The sequence below is a fragment of the Danio rerio genome, chromosome 24 (genome assembly GCF_052040795.2).
Source record: "Danio rerio strain M-AB ecotype USA chromosome 24, GRCz13ab, whole genome shotgun sequence".
NCBI lineage: Eukaryota > Metazoa > Chordata > Actinopteri > Cypriniformes > Danionidae > Danio > Danio rerio.
Window position 1 is genome coordinate 1,244,377 of NC_141044.1, and position 13,151 is coordinate 1,257,527.

Consider the following 13,151-nt stretch of genomic DNA (forward strand, 5'->3'; position numbering starts at 1 on the left):
CGTTTACACACACATGCACAAATTAGATGTAAACGCATCAGCTTTTCACAGCGCAATACTCACTACTCACTATTTTTGAGTACTTTTGAAAGGGCTACTTTGAGTAATATTGACAACAGACACTTTTACTCTACTCGTACGACATTTTGAGGAAAGTAATGGCACTTTTACTTGAGTATGAGCACCGAATAAAACTAAGGCTGCGTCCGAAACCGCATACTTCCATACTATATAGTACGCTAAAATCAGTATGCGAGTCAAGTAGTATGTCCGAATTCATAGAATTCGAAAAACAGTATGCGAGAAGTACACGGATGACTTACTACTTCCGGCGAGATTCTAGAGTGCGCATCCCATGCATGCTGCGCTATCCCATGATGCCCCCCGAGCGAATTCATGAATGGGAGTAAAGCGACGCAATTGACGCAGGTAGGTCATGTGACCATGACAAAATGGCGGATGTAGTACATCCGAATTCCAGTCATACTTTTCACGTTCATACTGTATAGAACGCACTTTTCTAACGGCCGAGTAGTACGTTTAAACTCAAATGCAGTACCTACTCAGTAGTAGGCGGTTTCGGACGCAGCCAATCAATATTAGTAAAAGAAAGAAAACTAGTTTCAGAAAGCATTGATTAGAGCTGAATCTGAATGTTGTCGGTCTGTTTTGATGTGGGAGATTTGATTCTGTGATGCAGAGCTTTAAATACAAAACATTGATATCCATTTTAAGGCCTTGCTGTCTTTATTCATTTTTTTCCTTCCTTCCTACAACAGCAAATTACAGAGGCAGTATTGAAAATAAAAGTAATCTTTGCGTCCGCGTCTGATCGTAAAAAAAACAAACAAACTAAATCAAATCAGCACAAACAAACGACAGTACAAAAACAAAAGGAGAACCAGGGCCAGGTAAATAGGAGAATTTACTATAGGAAATCTGTATAGCTTTTTCAATAATGAAAACATCTCGATAAATCGACCGTTTCAGAACGGCATTGCACATTCTGAAACTATATTAGAAAGTAAAAATGAACGCCGTCTTTTTGATTTTATTTCAGTTGTCTTTTTTATACAAATGAACGCTATAAACACATAAACTTCATCATCAAATATATTGATCAGTGCAACATCGTTTCTTTCAGTTAATGCTACAGTATATGCTTTCTCGCCAGCTTCAGACGCACACATGTAGCATCGACACTCGGATTCATGTCGTCCAAAGAAACGCAAGAAATAAAAGTGTTCGCCACAGTATACAACACAGTACATGAACATACCAAGAAACCTGTAGAAAACGTTAGTATTGTCAGCAGTGAAGCCCTGTTATTGGTTAAACTACACGTGTAGGTCAGTCCAGAAGTGATGATGATGATGATGAGCGAAGGTGAGGATGTCTTCTTTTTTGGGGCTGGTTGTTGTTGTTGTGATTGGACCCTGCAGTTTGAGGCAACAGTCCTTTGGTAGAGATACAAGGCCAATGACAGACTCCACAAACATTTCTGCAGATATGACTGTAATAATAGCACCACTCTTAAAGCCGTCGACAGCTTTAATCCAGACCACATTAATAAGAATGATAATGAGCTCCAACTATAGGCAAATCAAAGCAAGGCAATGATGATCATTTTACCACGGTGTGTGTTTTTTTGGTATGCTGGATAGACATTCTGAATCCCCACATGACAAAAATACTGTAGTAATTCATACTAGTTACTCCTTTTTTCTTCAGCTTAGTCCCTTATTTATTAGAGGTCACCACAGTGGAATGAACCGCCAACTATTCCATCATGTTTTTTAGGCAGTGGATGCCCTTCCAGCTGCAACCCAACACTGGGAAACACCCATACACTCTCATTTACACACACACACTCATAAACTATGGCTAATGTAGTCAATCAATTCCCCCATAGCGCATGAGAAAACCCACGCCAACATGGGGAGAACATGCAAACTCCACACAGAAACACCAACTGACTCGAACCAGTGACGTTTTAGCTGTGAGGTGACCGTGGTAACCACTGAGCCACAGTGCTGCCAGAATTTGTATAACTGACTTAAAATGTAACTATATATTAACAAAAACATAATAGGTGCGTCCCAAATCGCATGCTTATGCACTACTCTACAACATTTCGTAGTGTAAATAGTGTATGTAGTGCGTTCACACTGAACACTCTTTTCAATGTTTAAATACCAGGATAATGCACTTATTGGACACTTCACACACTCAACGGCTGCTGCATAGCTCATCTAGCGGAAGAGGACTGATGTTGGATTACTTTATTTTGGATTGTGAAAGCCGTATTCTCCTACGAGAGTGATTATAGCGCCTCCCGATGGTAAATGCGATTATACTTATGACAGGTATTAATTGTTAGTTTGCTAATTTGTTTTGTTAATTAAACCGTCAAACATCATCTGGGAAACAGTTTGAATTTCCGCTTAGTAAAAAACAGTAGTGCTCTAATTGGGACGACCCCACATACATATACTTTGCTGTTGAGTGTGTAAGTGCATAGTGTGCCATTTGGGACACAGCACTTGACTATTTTGTGTACTTGATTCAATCTGTTTCGGTAATTCAGCATTCATTATCAAATACTATATTATATACACTCACCGGCCACTTTATTAGGTACACCTTACTCGTACCGGGTTGGACACCTTCAGATTTGCCTTAATCCTTTGTGGCGTAGATTCAAGAAGTTACTGGGAATATTCCTCAGAGATATACACTCCCTTTCCTCCACATCACAATGGTGCTCAATTGGATTGAGCTCTGGTGACTGTGGAGGCCATTTGAGTAAATTTCCTCTTTTTCAGACCATTGTAAACCCTAGAGATGGTTGTGCATGAAAATACCAGTAGAGCAGCAGTTTCTGAAATACTCACAGCAGCCCGTCTGGCAGCAATAACCATGCCACGTCACTTAAATGCCCTTTCTTCCTCATTCTGATGCTTGCTTTGAACTGCAGCACATCATCTTGACCCTGCCTAAATGCACTGAGTTGCTGCCATGTGATTGGCTGATTAGAAATTGCATTAACAAGCAGTTGGACAGGTGTACCTAATAAAGTGGCCGGTGAGTGTATAGTATAATACGCTTTACTATTGGATCCTTGCTCAAAAACACTACAGTATTTACTATAAATTACTATATTATTTTTTTTCACGTGGGGTGTGAGAGATGCACTCTTAAAAATAAAGAGTGAGAGAACATTAAGGATAATTTGTGTCTTCATATGAAGAGCATTTTAATAATCCAAAAATACTTGTTTCTCCACTTTAACGGATTGAACATCTGATGGGAAATGTTCTTCGCACAATAATCAATGTCTATTTCAGTGTAAGACGATGCTCAGCTTTATATGAGACAGCGGATCCTGTGATAGACTTCTGTTTTGAACAAGGGCTGCATCTTTTGGGAGCGTAGCAAAAAGAACCCAACAGGACGGAAAAAAGCACACGTTTCACTCCACGAAACACTCAGACGATTGTATTTACAACATACAACCCAGGAAAAAAGGGATACTGCAGCTCTCTTTTTTGTCCTTTTACTTGTTTCTTTGAAAAGGGCATTAAAATATATTAAAACGTATGTACAATATGCATGATTTCGACATTAAAGCGCTATGAATTTCCCCGGGATTCGTTTTGCAGTTTCAGCCTTGTTTTGTTTTAAAGAACTAAAGGGTTGAGAACGCCATAAAACAACAGAGGAGGCCAAAAAAGATGTACCAAAGGCACTGACCGAACCATACCCAGAATGCAACAGGGCTGGATGATATTCCACCCCTTTGATCCTAATTACCTTCCCTTGGCCGTAAATATGGTTCATTTGGGTTTTTTTGTTTGTTTTTGTTTACACATCTCCTTAAAGCGCAAAACAATCTCTTTTTTTAAAAATAAAAATAAATTCCTCCTAGAAAAGAAAGAAAAGATAAATACTTTATAACATTATTATATATTGGTCTCAACACCAGCATCCGATTGTAAAAATGATCAACCAAAAAATAATACAAAACAATAAAATAATAATTTCAATCATCTGTACATATTCATGTGTTTTTTTTTCAATGTTTTGTACACAGTGTCCCCCTACTGGTGGGTTCTATTCACTGCAGCTCCTGAGAAAAGCATGGCTCAGTCCCAGTCCTCCTCCGATTGGTTCACTGAACCACAGAGCCTTGTCCTCCTCCAATCGGATGGCATCGGCAGTCCATGTAGCCCCGCCCCCCCTGAGGAGAGATTCCCTCTTATTGGTCGGCGCCTCACGCTTCCGAGTACGAGTTCTGTGAGTTGAGCTTGTCCTTCTTTAACTTGACGCCGTCCACCAGCTCAAAATTATAGTTCTCCAGGGCTGATAAGTTCCTGTCTGACATGCCGCTATGAGAGCAGGCGCAGTACAGCACCACGCCACAGATGGCGCCCAGGAAAACACCAAGCGCACTCATGGCGATGATAGTAATGAGGATGGGGTCCAGGGTTTTCAGCATGTTTCCAGCTCCGCCGATATCTGGGTTCTCCACGATATCTGGGAAATCGGTGATGTCCACCACTGCAAAACAGCAGGTACGACACATGTGAGGGTGTGTTACATTTAAAGACCGCATAAACCGGAAGTCGCAACCGTTTTGTGATGCAGTTCCAAGAGAAAGTTTTTTTCCACTGCGAGCTGATTGGATGTAGTGAAGTAGGCATTTCATTCAGAAAGATGGGGGAAAAGGTTTGGGGAGAGTTATTAAACCCTAACAGACTCCTCCTGCTCACCATTTCTGTTTGATGTCAAATCTGACAGCAGGAGGGGCGTGGCTAGGTATGTTAGCCACGCCCTATACCTCAGACAGATATAAAGCAACAGGTACGACACATGTGAGAGTATGCTTTATGTAGAATATGATATCTTTAACACCAAGTCAAATTTGAGGCCTTAAGACAATTTTAAATGAAATTTCAGACTTACATTAAAGATTTTTACTTGGCCCATTAAAAAAAAATGTAATTGCCTGCAGCTCGCTCTCTGCAACTCTCACATGGTCGCCCACTGAAGCTAAACAGGGTTGCACCTAGTCAGTAACTGGATGGGAGACCACATGGAAAGCTAGGTTGCTGTTGGAAGTTGTGTTAGTGAGGCCAACAGGGGGCGCTCAACCTGCGGTCCGTGTGGGTCCTAATGCCCCAGTATAATGAAGGGGACACTATCCTGCTTAGTGAGTGCCGTTTTTCAGATGAGACATTAAACCGAGGTCCCGACTCTCTGTGGTCGTTAAAAATCCCAGGATGTCCTTTGAAAAGGAGTAGAGATTTAACCCTGGCATCCTGGCCAAATTTGCCCACTGGGCTCTGTCCATCATGGCCTTCTAACCATCCCCATATAAAAATTGGCTTCATCACTCAGTCTCCTCTCCACCAATCAGTTGGTGTGCGGTCTGGCGCAATATGGCCAGGTGGATGCTGCACACTGGTGGTGGATGAGAGGATCCCCCATCGTGTAAAGCGCTTAGAGTGTCTAGAAAAGCGCTTTATAAATGTAAGGAATTATTATTAATTACTTAAATAATACTTAAATGTGTTAATGTATCTGTGATGTCCAATGAAGACTGCAAAACAACAGATACGACACATGAGGAAAAGCTGTTACCTTTAAACCGTTTCCATTTCTCTATGACACCACTGTTACTGTTGGGTTCAAGCTTGAAATTTCTAGGTGATGTACACATACTACATATAGTTTTTCTTTTCGGCATTTCATTTAATTAAGATATTATTAGAATTGGCATAATCACTTATTACTTTTATAATTTAATTTAAAACGCAGATTGGAATAAGACTGTCATTAAATTTTGATTAAAATCTGAATTTTAGCATCAGTATCAGTTCTTATCACATTAAACATGAGTTTATTTGAATATATTTTATTTGATAAAATTACTTTCGCTTTGTCTTTGGTCTATTAAGGCAGATTTGGTGACATTAAATAATATTCTCAACTTACATAAAAACAGTTAATTTAGAAAATATGTAGGTGTTTTTCCCCCACCAGTGTAATCTGGTAAAACATTAATGTAATTTAAACCCTCTCCAAACATTAAAGATCCTGCTTTAATAAATAATCTGGAGATGTATTGATCGTTTCTCCAGCATTTGAGTGTGGCAGATTTGAGAAAGCAACTCACTGATTTCATTGAAATTGTCTTCTGGCTGTATCGGCTCTGCTGGGACATCTGGGTCTGCAGAAATACACATACATAAATACATATATGTTCATATACTCATTTTGTCATTAAGTCAGTAGTTCTGAACTATACAGATGCATAATGGCTTCAGATTGTATTTGAAATAAATGATTAAAAACAAAGATGCAAGTAAAGACTGTGGGTAAAGTTACATAGCATATTATTTGCCATAATTTAGATGTTTTTGCATCTGAACTCTTCAAATGTGTCAAAGTTCACCAAATGACGATTTCTCTCAGACTCCTGTATTTAAATTTAGTTATTTCACTTTAAATGCAATGAAAATAGGATATCATTTGCCAAAATTTCAAGGTTTTTACATCTGAACTCCTCAATAGTGTCGAAGTTAGCTAAAATTACAATTCCTGTCAGGTTTATGTTCAGTTATTTCACTTTAAAGGTCATGAAAATAGCATATTCTTTGCCATAACTTAAAGGTTTTTAATCTTAAATCTTCAAATGTGAATCAAAATGATGATTTCTATAAGTTATTTCACTTATTTCACTTTAAAAGCAATGAAAATAGCATATTATTTGCTATAACTTGGATGTTTTGGCATCTGCAACTCTTTAAATGTGTCAAATTTAACCAAATGATGATTTGTAAAGGCTCCTATGTTTATATTCACTTATTTTAGCGTAAAGGCAATGAAAATAGTATATTATTTGCCGTAACTTAGAGGTTTTTGCATGTGAACCCACCAAAGTTGACCAAAATTACGATTTTTCTCAGAAGCCTGTGTTTATGTTCAGTTATTTCACTTTAAAAGCAATTAAAGTGGCATATTATTTGCTATAACTTAGTGGACTTTGCATTTGTTCCCTTGAAATGTGTCAAAGTTTAACAAAATGATGTTTTTTTAATCAGACTTCTATTTAAATTCAGTTATTTCACTTTAAAAGCTATTAAAATTGCATATAATTTGACATAACTTAGCGGTTTTTGAAATTGTACTCTTCAAATGTGTCAGAGTTGACCAAAATGACGATTTCTATCAGGCTCCTGTGTTTATGTTCAGTTATTTCACTTTAAAAGCAATTAAAGTGGCATATTATTTGCTATAACTTAGTGAACTTTGCATTTGTGGCAAAGTTTAAGAAATTTATCTTTTTTTAATCAGACTTCTATTTAAATTCAGTTATTTCACTTTAAATGCTATTAAAATTGCATATAATTTGACATAACTTAGCGGTTTTGTACTCTTCAAATGTGTCAAAGTTTACCAACTGACAATTGTTCTTTGTCTCATATGTTTATATTCAGTTATTTCACTTTAAAGGCGATGAAATCCCTAGATATGCAATGAATGTATAGACACGTGTGTGTGTGTGTGTGTGTGTGTGTGTGTGAGAGAGAGAATTTAGTAAATACACTTTTTGTACTCCATTAATATACACAATTATTTAAAACCTACAGCAAGTTAATACATTACGATAAATGATAACAAAGCTGTCATTTCCCCTCAGCTTTACAGTGTGTGTGTGTGATTAATAAGTTAACTTGTACTCCAATAATCTTTTAAAGTCTTTCTACTTCAAATGTTTGTTCATTCAATGTGTTAATCACGTTGTTTCTTTGTTAATAATTGTGACTTTTACTTCTAATTGTCTCTCTTTTTCAGTGCATATGGATAATTTACAAGTGTGACTACTAGACAGAGAACTCATGGAAATGAATGATATTTTAATAAAACATGTCAGCCTTCAACTCTGTAACAGTTCATCTGACTCACCCTTGCAGTCGGCCATGTTCACATTGTCTAAGATTTTGATGTCGTCTACAGCGATGTCTCCCCAACTCTTCCTCTCGACCACACTTTCAATTATCACCTGTAATCATTGCAAACACACACAATAAAGTACGTTCATCTTCAGAACGTTACTAATAAAGTGTACAACAACATTATGATTACAGTAAAAGAACTATTTGCACATGTAAATCTGACTTTTCACCATCATTACTGCAGTCTTCAGTACAGTTTTTGCAAATCATGACAAATTTCCATATAAATTTTGGGAAAGACGCTGTAAAACATCAGTAAATGAACAGTTTGTGTATCGTGATTCGTTGTTCTTCCACATATTCAGCATGTGTACCTGGTAGGGTTTGTTGGAGTGTGGTATGAGGACGCGTCCCTCCCTCCAGCGGTTGCCCTGATGTCCGCTGACGGTCCACAGCAGCACATCAGCCGAGCCCTGACTGGTCTCTCTGCGCTGTTTAATGTGCAGCGTGCCGATGTGAGAGCCAAACATGTGGTACCAGAAAGACAGGCAGAGGTCTGAGTCCTGGCCCGACACCGACGGACTCACTAACCGGGCCACTTCTGTCTCCTGAGCTCCGGTCGCCAGCGTGTAGATAAAGTTCCCTGATCCGCCTGTATTGAAGCAATAGAGCGGAGGTGAGGTCCGGAGGATTTATTTTCATCACACTCTCGGAAGTAAACACATGGGAGCTGCCATTGAGCTGGTACATTTTTAAAAGATCCATCTAAACAGTCCATAATAGTAACTTAAAGGGGAGCTACTATGCTAAAATTACTTTTATAAGGGGTCTAAACCAGCTTCTAATGGTAAACATGTATTAATTTTTATTGTTTATGATCAGACTTGATATAAACAGTCTGCAGGAACACTTTGATTGGCATTCTCCTGTTGTACGTGTCATCAAAGGAGGAAAGCCCCGCCCACTAGTGACCATCTCTAACTCATTAGCATAGGAAGTGTTCTTTGTGTATCTGCCACTATGCTGATGCACAAGCACTTGTAGCTCCGCCTTTTTTTGAAAATCTCATTTGAATTTAAAGCGACAGTCACCAAAATGTTGCAATTAGGATCAAAAAGGGGCAGTTTCAAAACATTGATTATAATATTGTATATAGTCTATATTATATAGAGACTCTTAAGAACATCAGAGACTTATTTTATTTCTTGTAAAAAGGGGCATAATAGGTTCCCTTTAAAGATACAGTATAGGATTGACGGCCTAGTGGTTGAACTAGGTGGTGCAGTTTAAATTCACCCGACCCCCCTATAGATAACAAGACACAAGCATAGGTTGCCAGATTGATAAGAAAGTGTGCCTGACGATCATGTCTTAAGCTTAAACCTTGAGTGTAAAATTGTTATTATTTGCTACTTCCAAAAACAACTCAAGTTCATTGATACCTAGTGGTCGTACTAAGTAATGCAGTCCAAATTAAAAAAATTAAAGGGTTTTTCACCCGAACCCTCCAACGAAGACTTAAAAACAAACCTGAGGGTTTCCAGATTGATGACACAAACAGGACTAAGTGTGCCTGATGATCAAAGCTTAAGCTCAGCTAATGTTTACATATGTAAAATTGCAATTATTTCCTAATTAAAAACAACCTATTTCGATCGAGTGGTCATACTAAGTATTGCAGTCCAAATTCAAAACACGAAGACTTAAAACAAACCCGCAGGTTGCCAGATTGATGACACAAATAGGAGTGAGTTTGCCTGACAGTCAGCTAATGTTTACGTTTGTAATATTTGTATTATTTGCTAATTAAAAACAACTGTGGGTTTTTATAACTGTAAAGCTGTCCCATATTTTGGAGGCTGCTGCTGTCCGTAACATAGATGCAGCCTTCCTGACTGAAATGAAATGCACTGTTTTCCAGCCAAGACAACCCAGGGTGCTGAAATATAATTGTTAAAACTGTCAGTGGGCGGAGCTAGAGAGATCAAAACAAAGACAGGCATTCTGACACAGAGCCCACATGTTCAAAGCAGAATATCTGACTTTCGCTTTGTTTATCAGATAAACAAGTATGTTCACTGAGCATGATTCTGAAATATCTGCAAACATATTATGGTATATTCATGCTTAAAAACTTACATACAGCACCTTTACAGTACAGTACTGTACCTAGTCAAATTATATATACCTTTATTATATCAATATGAACCATGTTAGGTAATAAAATGTCCCATTTAAAAAGGTAATCACCCCAGTGACAGCATTTGTAGCTTTATTTCAGAGTGTGCATGCTGTTCATTGGGTTTTCTCACCTGTGTGGTCCATGTTTGGGCCGGTGTTTAGAGTCGGGGTGCCACTGGACTGAATCTGCCACCTGAAACCGCTGTCCTCGGAGATCCAGCCGCAGAACGAAGGATCATTTGCCCAGCCGAAGTCACAAGCAAACCACAGGAACGCTACAGAGAGAGCAGACACATGGAGAAATATTATTAACACATGCTCTGCAATACTAAACCAGTCACATGCAGTTATATAATAGTATGCATATTTCACAATTATTATTTTTATCTTATTAAGATGATTAAATATATTAAATGTTATTTAAATAATTTAGCACTTTATAACAATGGTATCAAACTCAATTCCTGGAGGGCCACAGCTCTGCACAGATTATCTCCAACCACCTCCAACTCACTCTCTAGCAGTCTTGAACACCTTGATTGGTTAGATCAATTGTGTTTGATTAGGTTTGGAGCAAAACTGCAGAGTTGCGGCCCTCCAGGAATTAACTTTGAGATATTTGCTTTATAATAAGGTTAGGTAGGTAATGTGTTTACTAACACAACCAAACAATTATTACAATATTTAATCATCTTTGTTAATGTTAGTTACTGAAAATAAAGTCGTTCATGTTAACTCACGATGCATTAACTAATTTTAATAAGCAATATTGCATTAGTAAATTTTAAACTATGATTAATGAATGCTGTAGAAGCATTGTTAATCATTAGTTCTCGTTAGCATATGCATTAACTAATGAAACGTTGTAAAGTGTGACAAGTATATGAATAATATAATTAAAAAGGCTGAATGCATTCGATTAAAAATACAGTAAAATCAGGAAAATTCTAAAATATTATTGCAATTCAATATATCTGATTTCTATTGTAATACATGTTAAAATGTAATATATATATATAATTCAAATGTACATTTTCAGTGCCAATATTCCAGTATTAAGTGTTACATGATTCTTCAAAAGCATTTAATATGCTGCTTTGGATTTTTTTTTTGCGGAAATCCTCTCATAACTCTATTATGTACAGAAATAATAACTTAAAACATTACAAATGCCACATTTATCATTTAAACGCATTCTTAATGCCACCCTAGGACTGATTTGACCACCTCAGCAACATGTTTTCCATCTGTTGTCCACTTGATGGCAATAGAGAGTTAAATTACACACAGAAAACCCCAATGTTTAAGCACGAGCACTTCCAAATTCTCTTATGCCTAAGCCAAATCCACATTCATACCCCAAATATAGCAGGGTCTTGAGAGAGAATGCAGAACATGCGAAACAATGGAGCTTTGAAATCGAGATTGACGTGAAAAAAAAAACGAGGGAGGGATTTAACGATGTTAGATTGAGTGAGAGATGGAAAGCCAAAGAGAGAAAGCAGAGAGAATTGAGACGGACAGAAAAGCAGAAGCACGTCTCGGATGTCAGATATACGCCGGTGCCTGCACAGACTCAGCGCTGCTTTTGGAGACAGTTTAATAAAGCCAAGCGCTCCGCTCCCTTAATAATGCCAGGATTCTCTGCGAGTTTCACAGGGTATTTGCTCACTGAATGCAGAGGAAAGAATTTCCCATTAAAAGCCGCAGCTCAGGCATGCAGCCACTGCCGCTGCGCAAGATGCCAGTTTCCAATTAGAACTTATTTCTTCTTTTCCATCTTGAAATGGATTGGGCCTGTCGCAGTGCAGGACAGTGCACAGATACCCTCCACCGCGGTCCTGAACGCTCTACAAGCTTCGAATGCTTGTCATAGCAAATAAACCACATCCAATAATAGAAAGCGCACACACATAGACTCGATGTTAACAAACCAAGACCACACACACACACACACACACACACACACACACACACACACACACACACACACACACACACACACACACACACACACACACACACACACACACACACACACACAAGGACGCATGCTTATTGGGACCTTCATTCTGTACACTTGTTTTGCTGATGCCCATACAAGGACACACACACACACACACACACACACACACACACACACACACACACGGCTATCTTTATAAAGAATTACAATGCAATACACGTAATGATTTCTATACAGTAACAACTGTATATTCTCTCCCTCTACCTCAACACTACACCTAAACCCAAGCCTTACATGAAACAATCTGCATTTTTATATTTTCAAAATACTTAATTTTGTCTGATTTATGAGCCATTTTCCTCATGGGGACTTTTTTGGTATACCAGTAAACATTTACTGGTATAGCTATACTTGTGGGGACATTTGGACCTCACAATGATAGAAATACAAGACACACACATACACACACGGCGATCTTTATAGGGACTTACAATAGACGTAATAATTTTTGTGCTGATAAAAACTGTTTATTCTCTCCCTATAGCCCAATACTACACCTAAACCCAACCCTTACATGAAAATCTGCATTTTTATATTTTCTAAATAATTATGTCTGATTTATAAGCTGTTTTCCTCATGGGGACCAAAAAAGTCTCTACAAGGTCAAGATGTTCTGGTATAGCTTTACTTGTGGGGACATTTAGACTCCACAATGTTAGAAATACAAGACACACACACAGACACACACACACATGACTATCTTTATAAGGACTTACAATAGACATAATTATTTTTATACTGTAAAGACTATATCTTCTCTCTTCCAATCCCTAAACTCAACCCTTACAATAAACAATCTGCATTTTTACATTTTTAAAATACATAATTCTGTCTGATTTAGTAGCCGTTTTCCTCTTAGAAACCAAAAAAGTCCCCACAAGGTCAAAATTTACTGGTATAGCTATACTTGTGGGGACATTTGGACCCCACAGTGTTAGGAATACAAGACACACATACAAACAGAAGACTTACAATAGACATTA

At 38.0% G+C, this 13,151-nt stretch overlaps 1 protein-coding gene and 1 long non-coding RNA gene across 46 annotated transcripts in view; one reads left to right on the top strand and one right to left on the bottom strand.

Annotated features, from left to right (window-relative positions):
* Positions 1–724: 724 nt before the first annotated feature.
* The window catches only part of nrp1a (neuropilin 1a), a 418,289-nt gene continuing 405,862 nt past the window's right edge, over positions 725–13,151 (bottom strand). For 22 of the 45 annotated variants that reach the window (XM_087308241.1, XM_087308239.1, XM_087308237.1 and 19 more), the window contains 5 exons: positions 10,274–10,417; positions 8,336–8,613; positions 7,972–8,068; positions 6,179–6,232; positions 725–4,560 (listed from right to left, as the gene is read on the bottom strand). In XM_087308241.1, coding sequence (XP_087164367.1) covers positions 4,274–4,560; positions 6,179–6,232; positions 7,972–8,068; positions 8,336–8,613; positions 10,274–10,417 — 860 coding nt within the window. In that variant the 3' untranslated portion in view covers positions 725–4,273. 45 annotated transcript variants of the gene reach the window in all.
* LOC147837916 (uncharacterized) lies at positions 5,745–7,819 on the top strand. Its single transcript, XR_015524669.1, has 3 exons — positions 5,745–7,123; positions 7,378–7,547; positions 7,604–7,819. It is a non-coding gene; the product is annotated as an uncharacterized LOC147837916 (long non-coding RNA).